The sequence below is a fragment of the Sphaeramia orbicularis genome, chromosome 16, assembly GCF_902148855.1.
Source record: "Sphaeramia orbicularis chromosome 16, fSphaOr1.1, whole genome shotgun sequence".
NCBI lineage: Eukaryota > Metazoa > Chordata > Actinopteri > Kurtiformes > Apogonidae > Sphaeramia > Sphaeramia orbicularis.
The window spans coordinates 33,187,344-33,210,063 of NC_043972.1; the positions used below are offsets into that span (position 1 = coordinate 33,187,344).

Here is a 22,720-nt window from a genome sequence, read left to right on the forward strand (position 1 = left end):
CTGCAATGACTTCTCAGTAATGATTAACTCATAAATACTATACATGTGTTCATAGTTTTTCTGAAACCCTGAACATTTATTAAATTTCAATTTATGTTATTCTGCCAACTTCCTTATACTTACTTAAAAGCCATCCAATAAACTAAACTGACTTTTATATCTTCTTAAAACTTGCATCTACATTTTAATCTCTATAGATGCTTCCTTGTGGTATAGTACACACCCCTATCACTCTTTCAATCATAACACACACAGACACCACTACAACAGAGATTAACGTTTAATCTACTATGACACGAATTTAGAACAATTCACATTTTTGGACATTTTCAGAGTATACTACATTCATAAGATCCCAGGTTCCTTCTGGACAGAAACAATCGGTTGAAATGTCCTTGAAAAAACAACTTTTTGCTTTTATTCTTCACATTCAGAGCCTGTCCATTTTTACTTTTACTGCAGGAAAGAAAACAAAGCAGTACTTCTTTTTTTTTACACCAGCATCTGTATTTTCAAGCAAGTAAAGAAAATGTATACTTCTTGTCCATCTGTTAGTTAGGTATCTTAGCCTCCGTTTTAATTAATGCACAGTAACATTAACTTTACTTAAGATTCGTTCAGTGGATTATTTGCTGATTTTCAAAGTCCTGCCCAAAAGATTAACCCATAAAGACCCAAACAGCCACTGGTGACCAAAATCATCTACTGATGTGAAATATTTAATAACTTCTGCACCACTTATCCTATCGATACATGTAAATAATTGGTGTAAAATATAGTTGGTCATCTTTTCATGGTCATCAGATTTGACCCATTTGGACGTTCAGAGGCTCCGTAGTGAATGTGGAAACACCATCATCTTCGACAACATTGATTCACTACTAAAACCTACAGAGTTTGATAAATGACAGTGGACGGAGACACTTGTTTATGTTTAGTTAATTATATATTTTACTGCAAATGTCATTTTTTCATCAGTTTTCTTGATTTTTGATATAATAACCCTGAACTTTAATCTGAGGTTTTATGGACATCTATATGATCAGTAAATTAAAAATATATAAAATACCTGATTTTTTATTTAAAACTGCAAAAAAACTGAGCATAATATTAGAATAAATGGTAAGAAATCAGTCAAGAATGGTAAAAAATAGAGAAAATTTCATTTGGGAACTGACACAGAAATAATATGGGGTCTTTATGGGTTAAGATGAATTAACAAATATAATTTTTTTTTTCATGTTTTTTTTTCATAGTGCTTTTAATATCTGTTTATGTTTATTAAAGTGATTCTGTGTTTCTCCTCCACTAACCAAGAAAAGAAGAGTTGTACCTCTTAATGTTGCAATCTTTTTTAACATGTATCCGCTCTCAATGCAACGGTGATATCATTACCGATCTATACAGTTTCTACTAATCAGTGATCATGACTGGCTATAAAAAATCCCACTCGGAGCACCCATATTCTAATTAACAGTGTTTCTTGGGTATCAGAACCAAAGTGCACAAGCTATTACATGCAAATGGCCCCATAAATGGACTCTATAGAGGTTTGCTTGCAGTCAGATGGGTAGTGTTTGCATGTCTTTGCAACTGTGGTTATTGACATGTTATCTGATTATCTTGCTTTTCTGCTGCTGACAGACTAACAAATCCCCCTGTGTCAATAGCACCTGAACTTCACTCTGCCAGGGCCTGCAATGACTTTGCTTTGTTCTTTACAGAGAAAATTCAGCATATTAGACAGGCCGTGAATTCCTCAACACCAGGTTCAGGATCTGTGCTTTGTCTGTCTAAAAACCATTTAACCACCCTGAAGCAGTTTAATCCAATCAATGACAAAAAATCTGGAGAACATTCTACACCAACTGAGCTCTTCCTACTGCTGTCTGGATGTTTTACCCACAGATTTTTTCAAAAAAGTTTCACACGTCATGGCATCTGATCTGTTACAGGTTGTAAATGTGTCCCTAAGCTCAGAAGTCTTCCCACAGACCCTGAAAACTGCTGTTATTAAGTCGCTCCTAAAATAGAACAATCTAGAAAAGACCTCAATGAACAACTACAGGCCCATATCAAATCTTTTTTTTTTTTAGATAAAATCATTGAAAAGGCTGTGTTCCAACAGCTAAATGACTTCTTAACAGTCAACAGCTGCTTTAACGTCTTTCAGTCAGGTTTTAGACCACATCACAGCACTGAGACAGCTCTGCTCAAAGTATTTAATGACATTTGCTTAAACACAGATAATGGCAGATCTTCAGTTTTAGTGTTATTGGACTTCAGTGCTGCATTCGACACAGTCGACCATGATATATTACTTGATCGACTGGAAAATTGAGTGGGACTATCTGGCACAGTTCTTGATTGGTTTGCATCCTACTTAAAAGGCAGGGATTATTTTGTGTCAATAGGTAAGTTTAAATCTGAGCAGACCAAAATTACATGTGGAGTCCCTCAAGGCTCCATCCTGGGGCCCCTTCTGATCAACATCTACATGCTTCCACTTGCTCAGATCATAGAAAAAAAACAAATAGATTACCATAGCTATGCAGATGACACACAGCTCCACATTTCAATGTCCCCAGGTGACCATAGCCCCATACAGGCACTGGGTAAATGCATGGAGCAAATATCTGAATGGATGGGCCATAATTTTCTTCAGTTAAACAGAGAAAAAACTGAGGTAGTCGTTTTTGGACCCAAGGAGGAGTGTCTTAAAATCAGCATGCAGCTCCAGTCACTTCAGTTAAAAACCTCAGACCAGGCCAGGAATCTGGGTGTTGTCATGGATTCAGACCTGAATTTTAAAAACCACATACAAACAATTACAAAGTCAGCTTGCTATCACCTCAAGAACATTTCTAGGATTAAACGACTGATGTCGCAGCAGGATCCGGAAAAACTTGTCCATGCATTTATCTTTAGTCGAGTTGACTACTGTAATAGTATCTTCTCTGGTCTGCCTAAAAAGTCTATCAGACAACTGCAGCTGATCCAGAATGCTGCTGCTCGAGTCCTCACTAAGACCAAGAGAGTGGACCACATCAGTCCAGTTCTGAGGTCTCTACACTGGCTCCCTGTCTCTCAGAGAATAGACTTTAAAACTCTCTTGCTAGCATATAAAGCACTGAATGGTTTAAGCCCAAAATACATCAGAGACCTTCTAGTCCATTATGAACCATCCAGGTCTGCTCTGTGTTCCAAAAGTCAGAACTAAACATGGAGAATCGGCATTCAGTTTCTATGCTCCGTATATCTGGAACAAACTACCAGAAAATATCAGGTCTGCTGAGAGTCTGAGTTCTTTTAAGTCAAGGTTAAAGACTCACCTGTTCACTGCTGCCTTTGACTAAAAGGCTTTTTACTTTTTAAATTTTATATTCTCTTTCTAAACTGTGCACCGCAACTCTTATTTTATATATGTGTTTCTATGTGTTGTTTTTTTACGTGCTGTTTTTAATCACCTTTTACATGTTTCTTTTATAATGTTTTAAATGTGTTTCTTTTTCCGTTGTTGCATTTCAGTGTCCTGTGTGAAGCACTTTGAATTGCCTTGTTGCTGAAATGTGCTATACAAATAAACTTGCCTTGCCTTGCCTTGCTTATTTTCTCAGTTACACAGTGAGTAACGTGGCGTACATCACCCACATCCTGTCAGATAAATCCCCCCTGAGTAGTAACACGTGCTTATATTTGTGGTGCAGAAGGAGGACAGAGATTTCATCATTTTTAAAGGTATCTTTAATAAAAAAGTCATCTGTCAAATACAGCTTTGTAGGCAGTAACACCTAATGATCAATGAATGGATCAATAAGGTAGAGGCTCAAAAATAAAGCTTAAGAAACATTAAGAAAACGTATTACTTCATTGGCAGATTATATCACATGAATAAATGAGAAATTAGTCAAAAATATTTTACATTAATTGTTACAAGTGGTACAGTTACAACTAATACAACATAGCGTGACATATCCACAGTAATGGAATTCTTTCACCAAAAAAGAGAAATAATGTACATGCACACAAACGTTTTGCTCAAATTTCAATATTATTTTCTCCTTTTGCTCCACTTTTTCATGTTTCAGTGGAAAAATGTGGATTAATTACAGTTAACTGTTTGTTGTCAATGTTTTAACCAGTGCTGAGAGTGTCCTCGGTGATGACCGCTTTGTTTTCTGTGTAGCACAAGGAAACCACAGCCTCCTTAGTCTCCCCTGGTGCCGCAGAGTCAGACCTCCGTGTCATTCGTGAGAAATGTGACGACAATGAGCGAGATGACATAAAAGACAAGTGTTCCTCTGCCAGGGCGCTTTCTAGGACATGGCAAATAGACTGCTTGAGCTTCTTCTGGAATTCCTCACACATAAAAACGTACAGAACAGGGTTCAGGCAGCTGTTCAGAAAGGCCAGGCATACACTTAGAGGACCAATTTTACGGACATTACTCAAGACTTGATTGTTTTTAGACAGTAATTCTATAAGCTGACAGACATGGAAGGGCAGCCAACAGATGAAGAATGCAAGAATGACAGCAATTATAATTCTGCGAGATCTCTTGTTTCTTTTTCTCTGTAGGCGTCTTGCACGAACATATATGGCCAAGTAAGAAACAAATATTCCCAAGAATGGGATGAGGAATCCAGCTACAAAGCGAAAAATTGCAAGAGTGAAATATTCTTTACTTGTGTGACGTACAGAATAAGTACAGCGATTCACGTTGTATATCTGCAAGACCTCACGAAAAGTGGCATATGGGGTGCTGCAGGCTACAGCAACGGCCCAGATGACAGCACATATGACCTGGGCTTTGCGAACTGTGCGCTTGTTTTGTGCCCACACCACCACCCAAGTGGCCAGGCAACGGTCCAGACTTATGGCCAGCAGAAGAAAGACACTGGCAAACATGTTGACCACAATTACAAAGGTGTTGAGCTTGCACATGACACGTCCCAGATTCCACTGGTGATCCTGGGAGGTACTGATGATTGTGAAAACCAAGAAGGCAGTAAAGAGGAAGTCAGCCAGTGCCAAGTTGAGAAACCAAACAGAGTTGACAGTTCGTTTCATCTTGAAGCCTGTCACATAGATAACTAGACCGTTGCCCACAGTTCCGAGCACGCAGATGATGCAGTAGATGACTACAGACGCTATACGGACATTTGTAGCCCAATCCGACCCAGCAGATTGACTTGCAGCGGAGGAGCTTTTACCTAAACAACACAGAAATGACATTTGTTCTTCAACACATCCTGCATTATGCAATGATACAACAGAGATTAAGTAAAACATGACTCAAGACAGACCTGTTCTGCATCTGTAGATTTTCTGATAGACTTCATAGTTTTGTGCACATTTAAATCCTTCAATAATAGCACTCAGCACTTTTTTGTTTTTACAGTTATTATACAGAATGAATGGTTTGTAAACATCCAAAGGAGACATAAAATACATGGTAGTTGATGATTACTACATAACATTGTTCTTTTACAAAAGCAGGGTTGCATTGAAGTAAAGGACTCTCACAACACAGCAACACAAAAGACTGAATAAAGATGTAGTTACAGAATACATGCAACTAATGTGCAAGTCTCCTTTTCCATTTTTTAAACTCAATTTGTGGTGTAATCAGAAATAAATCTGCAAACCATATCAAAGCTCATCTAAAATTCTTGCACATCTATTTTATAATAATTGAGCAAGAAATCATGGTAATCCTGAATTTGTTAATGCAGTAAAGTGTAGTGGAATTGAATTATCTTACCAGTACTCATTATTTTTCAGGTGCTGCGAGAGTCTGTCTTTATTCAAGGCTGATCTTTGTCTGATGCTTTAAACCACATACGCTCTCTTTTTGACTACACCTCTTTGTCTGCCAGTGACACGGAACTTCTGCAATGTCTCAGGAAAACGTTTCACAAATGCACAAATGTGTGTTTTTCTGCTGCCACTGACCTAAACCTTAAGTTATGGCACTCTCCTAAAGTAGTTCATGATTTTGAATATGCTCTGTTCTCCTGTAGTTAACTAAATGGTCTGCTTCTGTCATTCCTGGATGTCTACCATGTCACTGACAACCCTTCTAAACATAAAAACGTTGATATGGACGACACTGATATGGTGGCAAAACTTAACTGCAATATCTGAGTCAGTCTTTTTACATGAATAAATTGAAACTGTGAATAAAAACAGCTAGTACCTACTGTTTTTACAGCGGAAAAATAATCAATCAAATGTTAGAGAGAGGGAGAGAGAGAGAGAGAGAGATGGAGGGGGAGGGAGGAAATAGGGGGAGACACATGGATGCTCTCATCACTACTCCAAATACAAGTACTAACAGTAAATATACGGGCTGTTGGAGCCAAGAATAGAAACCTCTAGCATCTATGTAACTATATGATAAACACTATCACAACTATATGGATAAATGAATAATGATGATGGAGGCGGGAGAGACACAGGAGCACAGCAGCGAAAATAGATAAAGGTTTTTAGTTTTTGTTAGTTTTTTTTTAGTACATTAGTGTTTGATTTATTTGTGGATGGGGGTTAGTTTCCATTATTTTGCTTTTTTATCCTTAACCCATAAAGACCCAGCACTGCTTTCGTGTCAGTGCCCAAATGAATTTTTCTTCATATCTAACCTTTCTTAAGTGATTTATTACCATTTATTGTAATATTATACTCTGTATTTTGTATTTTATCAGTATAAATCAGGTATTTGCCTGTATTTAAGTCACTGATGATTAAATTTTGTCACATCCCTATCTACTCTGCTCTCTTTTCTCTCTCTCCCTTGGCCACACCTCTTCATTCTCTCTTTGCCGCTCCGGCTAATCAGCCTGACCCATTCCACCTGTGGTTGCAGCCGCGGCTCATTAGCTGGGGGCGTATATCCAATCCAGTCCAATCCAACTTTATTTGTAAAGCACTTTAAAACAACTGCAGTGGACAAAAGTGCTGTACAGAAGAAAAATTAAAACCAAAATAGAAGTATAAAATACAGAATAGATTTAAAGACATAGAAACTGTACAAAAACAAACAAAAAAAAGTGCTTTACAGAAGAATAAATAAAACCCAAATAAAAAGAATAAAATACAAGAATAGATTAAAAGCATATATATATATTCACCCTCTCTGCTCTTGTCATTTGCCAGATTGTCTCACCTAGTCTGTACTCTCCAGCATTATTCTCCGAGCCTGTTTCTTGTTCCTGACCCTGCCCGTTCTGACCCGACCCTTCTGCCGCCTGGATTCAGCCCAGCTTTCCTGCCTATCCTCGTCCCCCGGTAACGACCAGCCTTTGTTTCACCTCACCTCTCCGCCTGAGCCCCGGATGTTCAAACTGCCTTCTGTCCCCGACCACGTCCTCACCCTGCGCCCACCTGGTTCTGACTGGAATCCCTGGCTCCCGACCTACCGCCTGTCGCTGACTCTCCTGCTGCCTGCTCCCTATCTGTTTAAACTCTGTCTGTTAATAAACTGTTTAAAGACTTTAATCGGTGTATCTGCTTTTGGGTCCTCTGTACTACCCGTGATAAATTTACGTTAAAACTCAAATTAAAGTTGAAAATTACAATATTAAAAACAGAGAAAAGTGTAGAAAAAGTAACTTCCAGTAAAATATATCATTAACTGAACATAAAACAAGTGTGTCCATCCACTGTCATTGATCCAACTCCATGGGTTTTACTAGTGAATCAATGTTGTAGAAGATGATGGTGTTTCCATGGTAACTACAGAGCCTCTGAACGTCCAAATGGGTCATATCTGATGACCAGGAAAAAATGAAAAACTGCATTTTACACCAATCATTTTTACATGTATTGATAGGATTAGTGGATCAACAGGTATTAAACAGTTTACATCAGTGATTGATTTAGGTCGGTGATGGATGTTTGGGTCTTTATGGGTTAATACAGCCTGGATGGAAAGTGCATTTTTTCTTCATTGTTTTGATGAAGAAAGAGTCAGTTAAACATGCAGATATGGATGATATGCTTAAAAAATGACATCTCAGTTTTTTTCAATGTTGTCAGTGATATTAGACAACTAACTTCCTGCTACATGAAATGAATACAAAATATGATGCTTTTTCTACTAATACTATAAGCCATACCTGATTGTGAAACACATTCACAACTAATATATTATAAGAAGTTAACTGGTTGCATATTGATTTTTTTTGTTGAGCAAGAAAAGTCTCTAAAGGAATAACCTGCAATTTAGGCATTTTGCATAATATTCAGAAAGCAAATGTTCTATTAATTGAATTAATTCAGTATATTGCTTAGGCTTACTTGTAGATATATGGTAAATTTGGGTTCTGAGTAGATGCCAGATGTCTCTTATGGGTCTTAAAAAGGCTAAAAAAAAATCAAGCATTTTAGGAAATACGACCACACTTTGTGAAATAGATGATTTCTACTTCTGTACTTCTTTATAATTTTCTTTACAGGGAAAATATTGTTTGCGAACACAATCCATAGTGTATAGTCCATGGGCCAGACGAGATGTCGGTACCACTCAAGGTGGCAAAGGTTGCTTATACTTTTTGAAACAATACATGTCTGTAGTCAACATTTCGGCATGATAACCTTTCTGGAGTCACAGCTAAATTACTGTTATCTTTCTGTTAAGTCACCACACCCTATTGAAAAAATGCATTTTTGACACTGGTGCCTATCTTGGTATTGGCCCTGATTAAGGACATATTTCAATGTTTAATATTAATTTGTTTGGTATCATTTTAAAGGGGACACTCTGGGCTTTCATTCGAGCTGTTTTGTGAATACTTTTGACAAGTACAGTAGACACTGGAGCTCTTCAAACTTTTAGTCACAATTTTTCCTACCATTTTTGCCTAAACCAGCTCTTTTCTTTTAGTCCTGTGGCATCAGGAAGCATCAGAGATACAAAATACAAACACTACAATACTGGTATGACTCTAAGGATTCAGGAAATGTATAATTTACCCATATTATCTCATTGTGGGGGGTGATTTTCAGCCAAATGTCAGGCAGACAGTTATTCTAAGACAGCAGAACAAACAGTAAGATGGGGCTTCCGATCCTGTCAACTGACATGGCGGCAGCTTGTTAGTGACGCATGTAGCGTCGCATTGTGTAATAACGATGCAGTATGTAATAATGTAATACTTTTTCACCTCATTATGTAACAATGCCACATTTTGTAATAACATGCCGCATTTGGTAATAAAATTTTTGAACGCATTTTGGAACAAGAAAAGCACTCGGAGAGCGCAGACCTCCACTAAGACAGATTGGCTCCCCCACCCCCCCGATAACCACCAAAATTCAATCATTTGTTCCTTGTGCCAGTATCAACATTTCCTGAAAATTTCATGGAAATCCATCCATAACTTTTTGAGTTATCTTGCTAACAAACAAACACACAAAGCAAAGTTATCACAATACCTCCTGGCGGAGGTAATAAACTTTGCCGCATTTTGTAATAACTTATTACACATTGCATCAGTTATTACAAAATGCAAGTGTAACACGGGAAAAAAAGTAATAATTTGGTGCATTATGTAATAAACCATCAAAAAACCACTGAAATTGATGCCTTAATTGGAAAAACCATCATACCAGCAGAAAAACATTAAGTATTCTAGGTTAATTAGAATTCAGTTTAAAAAACACAAAGAAAGCATAAAGATAATATGGACTCTAAAATTGAGCAAGAAATAAAGATAGTTGAAAATGAGACTGATAAAATATAAACACAAGAAATACAGAAAAGGCTTGTCTATCTCAAGTAGAGAAACTGGGAGACTGGTGGTAAGACATCCAAACTATTGGCTTATAGGTTAAAGGAAAAACAAGCTGTTAGTACTCTCTACAAAATAAGGGATCCTGTGACTAAGATGATTGAATACCAGCAGGAAAAGAATATGTTTGGTATCTTTCTATCAAAAACTACACTCCCAACAACAATTCAACAATGACTCAGAAATAGACACATTTTTACAGTCACTCAATTTGCCAAAAGTCACAGACACCCAAAATAACATTCCTAGAGCTGAGGCGACTGTTGAGGAAATTACCCGGGCTATGACAATACTATGAACTGGTGGCTTCCCTGGCATGGACAGTTTTACCACTGAATGGTAAAAAAAATCTAAGGGATAAATTAGTGCCCAGACTGATAAAAATGTATAACTGGGTTCATAAAAAATTTGAAATTCCCCCATCATGGAGGGAGGCAGTTGCTTCTTATTCCCAAGGAGAGGAAAAATGGACAAGAATGTGAAAATTTAAGACCTATAAGTGTACTGAATGTAGACTACCGAATATTTACATCTACACTAGCAAAGACAAGGCCCCCACAGAGTCAGGTGTACTTTACTCTGCGGACGTCCGTGCATACTTGAGGCGGACCCAAAGCAGACATCCGAAAGACACGCAAAACTCAGTTTTTACGACTGCGCGGATTCTGCGTACTTGGTGTCACATAACAGACTGCTTGGCAGGAAGTCTTCACATCGACCTGTTTTAAAAGTGAAATTGGTATGCTTGACTACGAAACCTTAAACATCCGCAGACAGTGCACGCGGAGTCTGCACCGCTCACAGTACGTGCACAGTACGCCCAACTCTGTGGGAGCCTACACTATAAAATTTTCTACCAGTCAATATTCGTCTTGACCAGACTGGATTTATTAAGCAAAGACAGACACAGGATAACATAAGTAGAACATTACATATTATACAACATGTCACAGAAACTAATGTTGAATCAGCTTTGATTAGCCTAGATGCTCAAAAAGTGTTTGATAATGTTCATTGGAACTTCTATATAAAACACTGTGAACATTCAGATTTCATGGGAACTTCATTAAAGTGATTCAAGCTTCATACAACAAACCAACAGCTAGAATCAAAGTGAATAGGGATCTTACTACCTCCTTTTCCCTACAGCAAGGATGCAGACAGGCATGTGCTGTCTCCCCTCTCTTATTTGCCATATTTGCCATATTACCAATCTGGCTTCAAAATCGGCCACTCCACTGAAACGGCTCTGTTGTCTGTGACAGAAGCCTTGAAAGAGGCTAGAGCAGCAGCCAAGTCTTCAGTACTCATTCTACTCGACTTATCAGCAGCATTTGACATTGTCAATCATGATATCCTGTTATCCATACTCTTGAACATGGGCATCACAGGCCACGCACACTCCTGGTTTCAATCTTACCTTACTAGTCGGTCCTTCAACGTGTCCTGGCTAGGGCACACATCAGCAGTTCACCGCCTCACCACGGGGGTCCCCCAAGGCTCTGTGTTGGGCCCCCTCCTTTTTGCCATATACACCACCTCACTCGGTCAGATCATCCACTCACACGGCTTCTCATATCATTGCTATGCTGATGATACCCAGCTCTATCTGGCATTCCCACCTGATGACTCCACAGTCTCAGCGCGAATCTCAGATTGTCTCTGTGACATATATGCATGGATGAAAGCCCATCACCTTCAGCTGAACCTGTCCAAAACTGAACTGCTGGTCTTCCCAGCTAAGCCAACCATACAGCAGGACATCTCCATCAGTATTGACTCCATACCTCTGGCTCCTACCAGTGTAGTACGTAACTTGGGAGTCATGATTGATAATCAGTTGACCTTCACAGATCACGTTGCCTCCGTGACCCGATCATGTCGTTTCACTCTGATCAACCTAAGAAAGATCAGGCCATACTTAACCGAACAGGCCACCCAGCTCCTGGTGCAGACTATGGTTATCTCCCGCCTTGACTACTGCAATGCTCTTCTAACGGGCCTCCCAGCTTGTGTTGTCAAACCACTACAGATGGTCCAGAATGCAGCAGCGCGTCTGGTCTTTAATCAGCCCAAAAGGGCACGTCACCCCCTTACTCATTGAGTTACACTGGCTACCCATAGCTGCCCACATCAAATTCAAATCTTTAATCCTAGCCTACAAAATTCTCAGTGGATCTGCTCCTACCTACCTAGGTGGACTGATAAAAGCTTATGTTGCTCCACGACCGCTCCGCTCGTCTGGGGAACGTTGTCTGGTGGTCCCCAGACCTTGTACAAGACAATCCAGGCTCTTTTCATGGGTCGTTCCACGTTGGTGGAACGCTCTGCCAAGTGCTACAAGAACAGAGTCATCCCTGCCTATCTTCAAGAAGCTCCTGAAGACCCAGCTCTTCCGAGAGCACCTCCTATCCTAGCACTTTCAAACACTCCTTTTTAAATATTCTAATAATGTTTGTTCCCTGGATTATCACAGATTCTTCCAGGATTATCTCTGGACCTGCTGCGGTGGTCCTGCCTCTTCCCTGCCCTCATCATCACCACTCACTTATCCTCATCTGCCTCCATGTGTCACCCCCTACTCCCCCCTTTCTCCCCCTCTCCCCCAGTCTCTATCTCTATCACTCTCTCTTTTTCTCTTGCTTTACCCTCTCTCTTTAACCCCAACTGGTCAAGGCAGACGGCCATCCTCCAGGAGTCTGGGTCTGCTCGAGGTTTCTGCTGTTAAAGGGAAGTTTTTCCTCACCACTGTCACCAGTCACAAGTGTTTGCTCCTGGAGGATTCTGTTGGGTTTCTGTAAATTGGCTTAGAGTCTGGTTTTGACCAACTCTATATATAAAGTGTCATGAGATAACTTTTTTGTGATCTGGCGCTATATAAATAAATTTGATTGAGTGATTTTATTGGTTTTCCACTGTAAGTCGCTTTGGAAAAAAGCATCTGCCAAATGCATAAACATAAACATAAACATAAACACTTATTGAGCCCTTAAGTCCGTGGATCTGCCAAGACCCTAATATTAGAGGAATTTCAACCATGGGCGGTGAACAAAAGATCACACTTTTTGCAGAGAATATCTTAGTATACTTAGAACAGCCCATACACTCTTCACCCAGATTGATGGATTGTATGGGAGCACACGGCCCAATGTCTGGCTACAAGCATAATATATCAAAAACACAGATTCTTACATTCATTTATGAACTCATCAAAAACATTATTCAAAAATATCAGCTAAAAGGGGAAGATGACTCAATAACATACTTGGGTGTGCACTTACTCAAAGACGTATGCCTCAGTCACAATGCCGTTATGAACAGCTACAAACGCCATGCAGATGATTTATGGACCATTCCGTAGGACCTTCTCAAGGTGGACTTATAAGAATGGAGTGTTCGTGGACCGTTTCTAAGTTCGAAGCCAAGTGGATGATTTTGAGCAAGATTTTCTACCAACACACAAGGAAGTCCCCTTTTGTAGGGTGCACTAATGAATGCCTTAGGAACAACCTAAGAACAACGCACGACATTCGTGGATCAGGAGGCCTTTCCAGAACCCACATGTTCTTGCGGTGGCCACAAGTAGATCAGAAGAACGTATTATGTTGTTATTAGGGGTCCATTAAGGAGTTCACATAAACAGACGTACAGACAGAGATTCACATGTCTTTCTTAAGGTGGACGTAAGGTGTTTCTATAGACAGTAGTGCATTATTGGTGCATCATTCGTGGTGTTCTTAAAGGGGGTGAATGACTGGACTCAAATACACGGTGCTGAAGGGCAAGTGTTCTATTAACAGAAAGAAGAACATGAAACAAAACCTGGAGAGAGTTGATGTACAGTCCGCAGTCTACAGGGACGAGGATCAGTTAGGGTTTGGTACCTGGTGTTGAACGGTTCATGTTTTTAATGTTCGCTTCCCTCTATTATTCTTGTGTATCTTTGTTTTATTCTTTTACCTTCCACTTCAAATTTCTTAATTTGACATCTTATTGTGACTCCTAATTTTTAAAAGTACAGGTCAGTTTTCCCGCAGTAATGTGTGGTTCAGCTCCATGGACAGTGCACAAACCCAAACACTTAAAACGCACATTCAAATTCTAAGATGCTTAATGTAAAAAAGCTTAATGTAGTTTAATGTCTGAAAAGAGCATCAATCATCACCAAATTATGGTGGACATCTCTAATACTGGGATAGGCTCCGCCTCCATGACTGTCTGGAGGATAAAGCGGTTCAGAAAATGAATGAATGAATGAATGAAAAAACAATACTCTCATGCCATTTTTCCACTACGTGGTACCGGCTCGACTCGACTCGGCCTTTTTGCTTTTCCATTACGAAAAAGGACCTGGAATCTGGTACCTGGTACTAGTTTTTTGGTATTGCCTCTGCTGAGGTTCCAAGACTGGGGACCAAACATGACATGTAAACACTGCAGACCACTGATTGGTCAGAGTTGTCTCTGTGACCCACCCTTTTACAAAAAACAGATGTGGAAGTTTACAGTAAATATAGTGGTAGGTTAATCCACATGATGACAGCCTGTAAAACTACACCATGGTTGGTTGAGGAGATTCAATCTTTGGTGGCCAACATAAGAATTCAGCATAAGTTTGATAGGACAGCACACAACAAGTGAGTTTATCAGCAACTCTCTGAGTAGACAACACGGAAGTAACACACCGCATCGCTACGACGTCCAGGTACTGTAAAGTGGGTAGTATTCTGTAATGGAAACGGTCTCCAGGAATAGTACCTTGTATCCGAGTCGAGCTGAGCCAAGTGGAGTCTTGGCGGTTCCAAGTAGTGGAAATGCAGCATTAGATTAAACTATGTTAAGTTTTTTATGCAGAGGTGAAAGTGGACACGACTACAGATGTCCACACGAACTTTGGTGATGATTGATCACTGTTCTAGGGCATTAAGCGACATCAACCTTTTTTTTACATTAAGCGTTTTGGAATGTTCCTCTTCTTCTGCTGCTGCGGCCACAACCACTTGATCTTCCTTTTTTTTGTCTTGCATCTGTAGAAGTTTCAGTGTTGTGAGCATTATTACCATCTTGAATGCGATAATCATGACACAGAACTTTTAGTACACGGCCACTGTTTATATACCAATCTAAATATTCTGAAACAGCGTAAAATCTTCCTACCAGTGCCTGGAGAGCACTGTGAGTTTCACATAGGGGAGCCATACATTCACCTTATGACAAAAAAAAATTCGTGAAGTGGCCGTAGGTATGATGTAGGAAGGTCCCAAGGCACCCTTACGAAGAACGACACAAAATCACGCATTTTCTGACGGAGGCCTCAAGTTGATCTTGTGTTTTGAACGGCAGCTGTACCAACTTCATAATACGGCTGTAAGAAACTACTGATCCTTCCACATATGTCTACTAATGCCAGATCTCATACCAACCGGGAGATTCGTACTAACTCATCGTTCATAAGAGGCATTGTGACTGAGGTTTAACAGACTTGTTGAAGATGGGAAGTTATTCCTTTATTAAATCTAAGCTCAAGGGTTGAATCCATTAAAATGAATATCCTGCCAAGGATACTGTACCTCTTTCAGACATTACTTGTGAAGGTTACAAACCAACAATTTGTTGAGTGGGATAAGCTCATATCTAGGTATATATGGAATGGCAGGAAACCAAGGATTAAGTATAGAACTCTACAGCTCAAAAAGGAATATGGGGGCCTTCCATGTTTATTAGTACTACTATACAGCCCAACTACAACCTCTTATATGCTGTTGTAAGCCTGGGTACTTTGCCTGGTCGAAGGAACTTGAATTGGCTATGTCTTGGATCCTACTCCAAGCAATAGCATCAGATGACGTACTAACCAAGTACCTCCTAGACAGGGCAAATCCATTTATTCACTTATCTTTGAAGATCTGAAAGCAGAAGTTGTACAACAAACAAACAATGGCAAAATTATTGAGGTGGTGTTCTTTTGACACCAATCTGAATGATAAAAGATTTAGGATCTGGGCAAAATGCTTACTGCACTCTGATACACACGGGGTCATTGAAGACTTCCAGACCATGTAGGAAGAATACAGTCTGGAACATCAGGATTTGTACAGATTCCTCCAAATGCGCCCCTATTTTGAAGTACTTAAAAAAGATGTACACTTACAGGAGAACATAATAAAAACTATTTATATCTGCATGTAAATCTGAATGCAACACCAAAACAATATCTAAGATATGAAATTGTTTCTCAAGTAGAAAATCAGGAAAGTAATTTTACATCAAGGAGAAATGGGAGAGAGAGTGTGGTGACATTCTTTCTAAGGATGAGTGTATACTGTTTGTCACATACAGTGGAAAACTACAAGTTCTTTGACTTGGAGGGAATTTTGAAGGAAGTTGGTTCGTTTCTTTATCACCCCCCCAAAAAAAAAAATCACAGCAGCATTAACACAGACTGTTGGAGACAATGTCAGGCCCAAGGTTATAATAGTTTTGGATTTTTAATTATAGTTTAGTTTTAATTAGTTTTGACTTTTTTTTCTCTTATTCAGTTAGTTTTAATTAGTTTTTAGAGCAGGTTTGTTAGTTTTTATTAGTTATCATTTTTTTCTGAATGCTTAGTTTTAGTTTAGTTTAGTTTAGTTTTAGTATTAGTTTTAGTTATTTCATATATTTTATCTTCCTCATCATCCTATTCAAAGAAATTAGTGAGGCGTGGATATGGGCTACCCTGGACACTTTATTTGGGGGTCGGGTTAGGGCGGCTCATGGACTGAGCAGAGACACAATGTACCGTACAATGTATAAATTCCCTATAGCAGGTTGAGGTGGGGTGCAATCCATACACAAGGTCACTTACGTGAAACAATGCGAAGATGTGCAAAGCATGACAGGAGATGCACAATGCAGCCAGCAGTTAAAGCAGATAGAAACATATATAAACCAGCTAACCAGCAGTTAAAGCAGATAGGAACATATATAAACCAGCTAACCAGCAGTTAAAGCAGATAGAAACATATATAAACCAGCTAACCAGCAGTTAAAGCAGATAGGAACATATTATAAACCAGCTAACCAGCAGTTAAAGCAGATAGAAACATATATAAACCAGCTAACCAGCAGTTAAAGCAGACAGAAACATATATAAACCAGCTAACCAGCAGTTAAAGCAGATAGGAACATATTATAAACCAGCTAACCAGCAGTTAAAGCAGATAGAAACATATATAAACCAGCTAACCAGCAGTTAAAGCAGATAGGAACATATATAAACCAGCTAACCAGCAGTTAAAGCAGATAGAAACATATATAAACCAGCTAACCAGCAGTTAAAGCAGATAGGAACATATTATAAACCAGCTAACCAGCAGTTAAAGCAGATAGAAACATATATAAACCAGCTAACTAGCAGTTAAAGCAGACAGAAACATATACAAACCACTTATAAACATATATAACCCAGTTCCTCATCAGTAAACCACACCTTAGCAGATATCTCATCTCTTAATCATCTCCAGTTCCATTATTAGCCAACTTTGCTTCAGTTCAGTTCAGCTAGCTGTTGCTAGTACCATCAAACGTTTTTTAACATTATAACAGGTTCCATACCTCTGTAATTGGATTAGTTTTCATCCTCCTCTTTTCTCCTCTTCTAAACTGTGCAGTTCAGGGCTTGGAAGGCCTTTTCATGGTGATAAACTGTCCAGTTTTAACCTGGATGCTAGTCCTGTTTGACTCTGTCCTTTAGCTCAGCTCTGTCTGTCACTCACGCGCACACACACGGTACGCCAAAAAAAAAAAAAAAGAAAAGAAAAAAAAAAAAAAACCGACCCATGTATCACTACAGTAAACCCCAGACAGGACTGTGCTGCTTTGTCCCAGCTTTAGTCTGTATGTTCCAGGTAGAGTGGGGACCAGAAGACCACTGGAAACCACCAGTGACCAGACATGACAGACTGTGTAGTGTCGTATGGTGTCACCAGCTCAAACTGCTGAAGTGAAATAAATTAATTTCATATCAATCCGACATTGACAGAAACGAAAACGAAGGGAATTGTATCCATAATTTTTATACGTTTTAGTTAGTTTTGTAAGCTCACAATACAGTTTCAGTTAGTTATCGTTTTTTTCTTTTAATTAGAGTTTTTATTTATTTCAGTTAACGAAAATGTTTTTTCAATTTTAGTTTTCGTCATTTCGTTCGTTTTCGTTAACGATAATAACCTTGGTCAGGCCAATGATGTAAATGACCACCATATATTCTGGCTGCTTTTTTTGTTAGGGCTTATTTTCCAAGTTTGACCCTTGTTTGGCCTAGCCCAGCACAGAATAAACCCCTCCTGGGCTAAGTTCAAGCACCAGTTTTGGCCCACAGTATAAAATGGGCTATTGTAGCCTATGTCGAACTACCTGAACTACATTCAAAATACTCAAAATATAACATATGTGTTGAGTTGGTATATGAGGTACTTCAAAACTTAAGAAGACTTCTATATTCATCATATTTGGTCTAAAAATGTCTGCCTTATATATGGCTGAAACCCCCGTCAGAATTAGATAATATGCGTATATTATTATTAAACTGTATATTATTTTCTGAATCCTTACTTGTATAGCTGTAACCTCACTGTGAGATAAATGATTATCTCGTATTGCCATTGATTTGAACCAATGCATTAAATGAATGTAATCTTACTGACTTTGGTCTGCTTACTGTTGTTATGCTTTCTTAGAATAACTGTCTGCCTGATATTCGGCTGAAAATCACTCCCCCACAATGAGATAATATGGGTAAATTATACATTTCCTGAATCCTTAGAGTCATACCAGTGGACATCTCGTCTGGCCCAAGACGAAAACGAAGGGAATTTTATCCATAATTTTTATACGTTTTAGTTAGTTTTGTAAGCTCACAATACAGTTTCAGTTAGTTATCGTTTTTTTCTTTTAATTAGAGTTTTTATTTATTTCAGTTAACGATAATGTTTTTTCAGTTTTAGTTTTCGCCATTTCGTTCGTTTTCATTAACGATAATAACCTTGCGGTCAACAACATGGAGGGGGTGGGGTCATGTGTATGTAAAAGGGCCAGCACTCAAAATGACCTTTCTGGTGTCATTACTCAGAAATAGGGTTGAAGATGGACCTGTGGAGTTGAATTAATGAAGAATTCAGACCTAAGTATGGCATTTACAGTTTATGTAGACTACAGGTAAATGTCTTAAAATGCATAATTCCATTTAAAAAAGCAAAATATCACTTCTTTAATACAAGATTACATGAATTTTGATTTCATCTTACTGTATGTTAATTTCTCAATCTACATGACCCAGTGCTACTTTTGTAGCAGTTCCCCAATGATTTTTCCCTTCTATATTTAACCTATCTTAAGTGTTTTATCATCAGTTATTTTAATATCTTGTTTATTTTGAGTTTTTGCAATGTAAATCATGTATTTTCCTATATTTAATTCACTGATCATGTAGATGTTAATAAAAGCTCTGTGTAAATTCAAGGCTATTATATCAAAAACAGAGAAAACTGAAGAAAAAGTGAGTTTTTCAGTAAAATATATCATTAACGGAACATAAACCAAGTGTGTCCATTCACTGTTATTTGTCAAACTCCATGGGTTTTACTGGTGAATAAATGTTGCAGAAGATGTCAGTGTTTCCATATTCACTACAAGGCTTCTGAATGTCCAAATGGGTCATATCTGATGACCATGACAAATAACAAACTGCATTTTACACCAATTATTTACATGTATTGATAGAATTACTGATCAACAGGTATTAAACAGTTTAGATCCGTAGATGGTCTTGGTCACAAGTGGCTGTTCGGGTCTTTATGGGTTAAATATGTCTCGAAATATACCAATTTCTATTATTTTATTACTTTCTAAACTGTACATTATTTACATTCCCATCTTTTATCTATATAAATTACTCTCTTACTACAATGTGTCACTCCCTGCCTATGTAGCACACACACTGCAGTGAAGATGGCATGAATGCAAAACACAACACAATTCTGCACAGTTTGTGAAGAATCATCTTTATGCAGGACTTTTTACAAATGCACCAAACATTGCAGTACATGTCAGTCATTACTGCCATTAATAAACAGTAGAAATGTTTTTGCGGCAGCTAGTACTGATGTCAAGTAGAATACATCACTTATCAAAAAGACACCACAGGATGACAAGGCTGTGGTAAACATGTAAGCATATGTATGTTGCAGGTTGTATTTGTGCATATTAGTTGGAAGCAACAGTCTGGTCAATCCATCTGCGCAAGTAGGACACACGGGCATACACAGCAGGGGCACGTACGTTGCAGTTAGAGGTGCCCCAGGACACGATACCCACAAGGGACCACACTCCGCCATTTTCACACACCAGAGGGCCACCAGAGTCACCCTAAAAACAAACACATACATAATGAGTTACACAATATGCTAACCATATTAAAACCTTTCATTGCACTCTTGATATTAGTTAATGTTTCACACTGCCAGTAAAAGCACAAACAGAAAGGGAAAGATCGCAACTCTAGCTTACAGGATGTGGGCTCTGTTGAAAGTTTGTTATGAATACGAAACTCACAGAACACCATTGCATTAGACCACTTCACACCTAGAAAAAGATACAATCTATTCGCACCACTGGTTTCTTATCAAATTTCCCAGCAAATTTGCAAACAGGTTATAATGTATACGTGGTTCATGTACAATCACATTAACAAAAATTTTCTACCTACCTACCTACCTACCTACTTACTTACTTACTTACTTACTTACTTACTTACTTACTTACTAATTTGAAGCTGATGGTGATCTTATTTTCTTGCAGATGTGTTTTTCTGCCACTGAAGCATTTTTTTTTTACCTGACAGGAGGACACTCCAGATGCACCAGCACAGATCATGGCATCAGTGATTCTGTTGCTACCCCAGTACTGCTTGCACTGAGCGGGGCTGAGCAGGGGCAGGGCAGTCTGCTGGAGAAAACGTGGGCTTGCTAGATTTGGATAGGAAATAGAAACAAAAAATTAATGTAAATAAACTGAACGTGTCTGTTTCGAGTCTGTATTTGACATTTAAGCAGTGCATTGACTAAATTATTAATACAGGTTCCATTTTTTTGTATGTCAGTTGCTAACTCACAGGTCTGGCCAGTCCTGCCCCATCCAGTGGTGACACATCTAGTTCCAGAGGGGATGCTGGTGCTGGAGGAGGCCAGGCACACAGGAGATATGCGAGATGACATCTGAACTGGGGAGGACAGCTTCAGGAGGGTGATGTCATTGTTGAAGTTCTGAGTGTTGTAGTAGGGGTGAGTGATGGCCTAGACAGAGAGAAGAGAATGAATCATAAGCAAATGGAACCACACATCTACCCTGAAAAAGTATTGAGGTCTTGATGTTTTGTCAAAAAGAAAAAGTTTCAGTGTTATCTGCTGCAACTTACCCTGGAAATAGACTTGACCTGAATTTGCTCGCTGTTGTACTGACGATCATGCTCTCCCAGGATGACACGGTGGCTTCTAGGACTGAAAACATAAGAAATTAATGATTAAAGAGATCATGTCTTATCTGTGTGTGTTGATGAAAACACACTTAAACTCTGCTCCTAAAACACATCCTTGTCTGAATGTGCATACTAGCTACTTTAGCACCCTCACTTTTTTACATTAAATTGTAATTTCATGTTGTGAATATCCGTTAATAATGGATGAAAGGTGACAAAGACACCTCTAATTGAAAGTATGTATGACTATTTAACCTGAGCTGTGTTTGAAGTATGTATTATTTTGTTTTATTTATATATATTATATTTATATATTGGGAGGTCTCTATACCTTGTATTTGTATTTTAGGTACAGTGATCAATGTGTATGTTTAATATATGTATATATATATATATATATATATATATATATATATATATATATATATATATATATTATTGGAGTGATGCCAGTTGACAGGTTATATGTCACACAGTTTCATAATAGGAACTGTGTGTATTTCATGTGATTCTTCTCTTGCTGGGCACAGTGGAAAGTTACTTACGACACACGGCAGTGAGCAGCAGTGACAACCCAGTACTGGTTGATCAGGGATCCTCCACAGAAGTGGAATCCCCTGCCATCCTAGAAAACAGATTATGCACTTAAAATCTGTTCTTCTGCATTGAAGTTATAGAAAACACATTGTGGGTAAGTAAGTAGTTTGTATTTTTAAGTCTACCTGAAGTGAAACCTGCCAGGGCCAAGACCCAGATACAGCAGTTTCTCCGTTCACAATCTTGTTGTATCCGGACACTTGGGGTCTGATAGCAGGAACTCCACACCCTGTGATCCAGTCACATGATAAATAAATATAGTAAGTCTGTATATTATCAAAAGCACTTATCACACTCAAATTTAACTAATGACAATGGCAAATGTTTCCACTGAGTGGACAGCTTGGTGGGGAAAACCCCCAGTTACTCACCCAGTGCAGACACCACAAGAGCGAAACAGCTGACAAGCAAGAACATGGCTGTGTCTCAGTTGTGTTTGACTTCCTTGACTCCGTGGTTCTGTGGGACACTGGCTTTTATATGTATCTCATGCATTTGATCCATGTGGAGCACTCCATACTGCAGACAACCCCCACCCCCAGTGTGTCTGATAAGTATGGGAGAAAAACATCTGGTGATAAACACCTGAGATAGGTAATAGCTGATGCACTCATCTATTTAGCCTTATGGTTGAGTTTACCCAGTTCATGTGCACATGTATCGTGCTTTTTTGCAAATGAACTTTTGCATAACTATTGCACTGGAAATAAATAATATATAGTCTTTATTCTATTTGTACTTTGACTTCTATTGATCAGTTTTCTTGAATGAATATTGGGTATATAATTCAACAACAGTTGATTTGTTGTAAATA

At 38.7% G+C, this 22,720-nt stretch overlaps 2 protein-coding genes across 2 annotated transcripts; both read right to left on the reverse strand.

Annotated features, from left to right (window-relative positions):
* Window positions 1–3,726: 3,726 nt before the first annotated feature.
* On the reverse strand, window positions 3,727–5,822 carry LOC115435004 (chemokine-like receptor 1). Its single transcript, XM_030157171.1, has 2 exons — window positions 5,765–5,822; window positions 3,727–5,213 (listed from the first exon to the last, which is right to left on the reverse strand). Exons 1-2 carry the CDS (start codon window positions 5,772–5,774, stop codon window positions 4,135–4,137), a joined length of 1,089 nt encoding a protein of 362 aa, XP_030013031.1. The 5' UTR covers window positions 5,775–5,822; the 3' UTR covers window positions 3,727–4,134.
* Window positions 5,823–19,849: 14,027 nt separating this feature from the next.
* Window positions 19,850–22,345, reverse strand: LOC115435010 (chymotrypsin-like protease CTRL-1). The gene is made up of 7 exons (XM_030157179.1): window positions 22,278–22,345; window positions 22,032–22,135; window positions 21,855–21,934; window positions 21,250–21,331; window positions 20,947–21,127; window positions 20,670–20,800; window positions 19,850–20,201 (listed from the first exon to the last, which is right to left on the reverse strand). Exons 1-7 carry the CDS (start codon window positions 22,321–22,323, stop codon window positions 20,040–20,042), a joined length of 786 nt encoding a protein of 261 aa, XP_030013039.1. The 5' UTR covers window positions 22,324–22,345; the 3' UTR covers window positions 19,850–20,039.
* Between the last annotated feature and the right edge of the window lie 375 nt (window positions 22,346–22,720).